This window comes from Suricata suricatta, chromosome 11, assembly GCF_006229205.1.
Source record: "Suricata suricatta isolate VVHF042 chromosome 11, meerkat_22Aug2017_6uvM2_HiC, whole genome shotgun sequence".
In the NCBI taxonomy this organism is placed as follows: Eukaryota; Metazoa; Chordata; class Mammalia; order Carnivora; family Herpestidae; genus Suricata; species Suricata suricatta.
This window is the reverse complement of record NC_043710.1, coordinates 48872090-48872867: the sequence shown is the minus strand read 5'-3', so window position 1 is coordinate 48872867 and position 778 is coordinate 48872090. Positions and strand designations below refer to the sequence as shown.

General features: G+C 47.3%; 1 protein-coding gene across 1 annotated transcript in view; it reads left to right on the top strand.

The window, feature by feature from the left end:
• The first annotated feature begins 211 nt into the window (after nucleotides 1-211).
• Nucleotides 212-778, top strand: part of LOC115272515 (olfactory receptor 10R2-like) — an 824-nt gene continuing 257 nt past the window's right edge. Inside the window, exon 1 of the mRNA XM_029915568.1 lies at nucleotides 212-757. Within this exon, the coding sequence (XP_029771428.1) occupies nucleotides 212-757 (546 nt within the window). The remainder of the gene's footprint in view (nucleotides 758-778) is intronic.

Below are 778 nucleotides of genomic sequence, written 5' to 3'. Positions count from 1 at the left end.
CTGATCACCCTGACTCCTGAACTTGACTTCAATCCAGTGTATTTAGCATCTCTTTCTCAGGCTTTCCCATGCAGATTTGCCTGAGACTTGTCCCAGTTCCCCTGATTAAAGTCTAGGCAAGATCTGTGCGGTGGCAGATTTTTATAGCCATCTCCAGTCTTAACCTCAAAAAGTTCTACATCTTTGGAAGAAAGTTGCTGCCCGAATCAGGATGACAGGCAATCATACTGTGGTGAGCACCTTCCTTCTGTGGGGGTTTTCCAGTTTCCCAGACCTGCAGGGTCTCCTCTTTGTGATGATTTTCTTCTCCCATGTGACCATCCTGGCTGCAAATGTGTGCATAATGGTGGCCATCCAGCTCAGTCACAACCTTCACACCCCCATGTATTTTTTTCTCTGTGGCCTGTCCTTCTCAGAAACTTGTGCCACTATGGTAATCATTCCCCGCATGTTAGTGGACTTGTTATCAGACAGCAAGACCATCTCTCTTCCTGAGTGTGCCACACAGATGTTTTTCTTCTTTGGTTTAGCGGCCAATAACTGCTTCGTCATGGCCGCCATGTCTTACGACCGTTACACTGCCATTCACAGCCCACTGCACTATAAGACCTTGATGACCCATAAGATCTGCTTTCAGTTCATGATGGCCTCCTGGATGGCTGGGTTCCTGGTTTCTCTGTGCATTGTCATCACTGTATTCAGCTTGTCTTTCTGTGACTCCAACATCATTGAACACTTCTTCTGTGACATCTCACCTGTGCTCTGCCTGGCCTGTGAT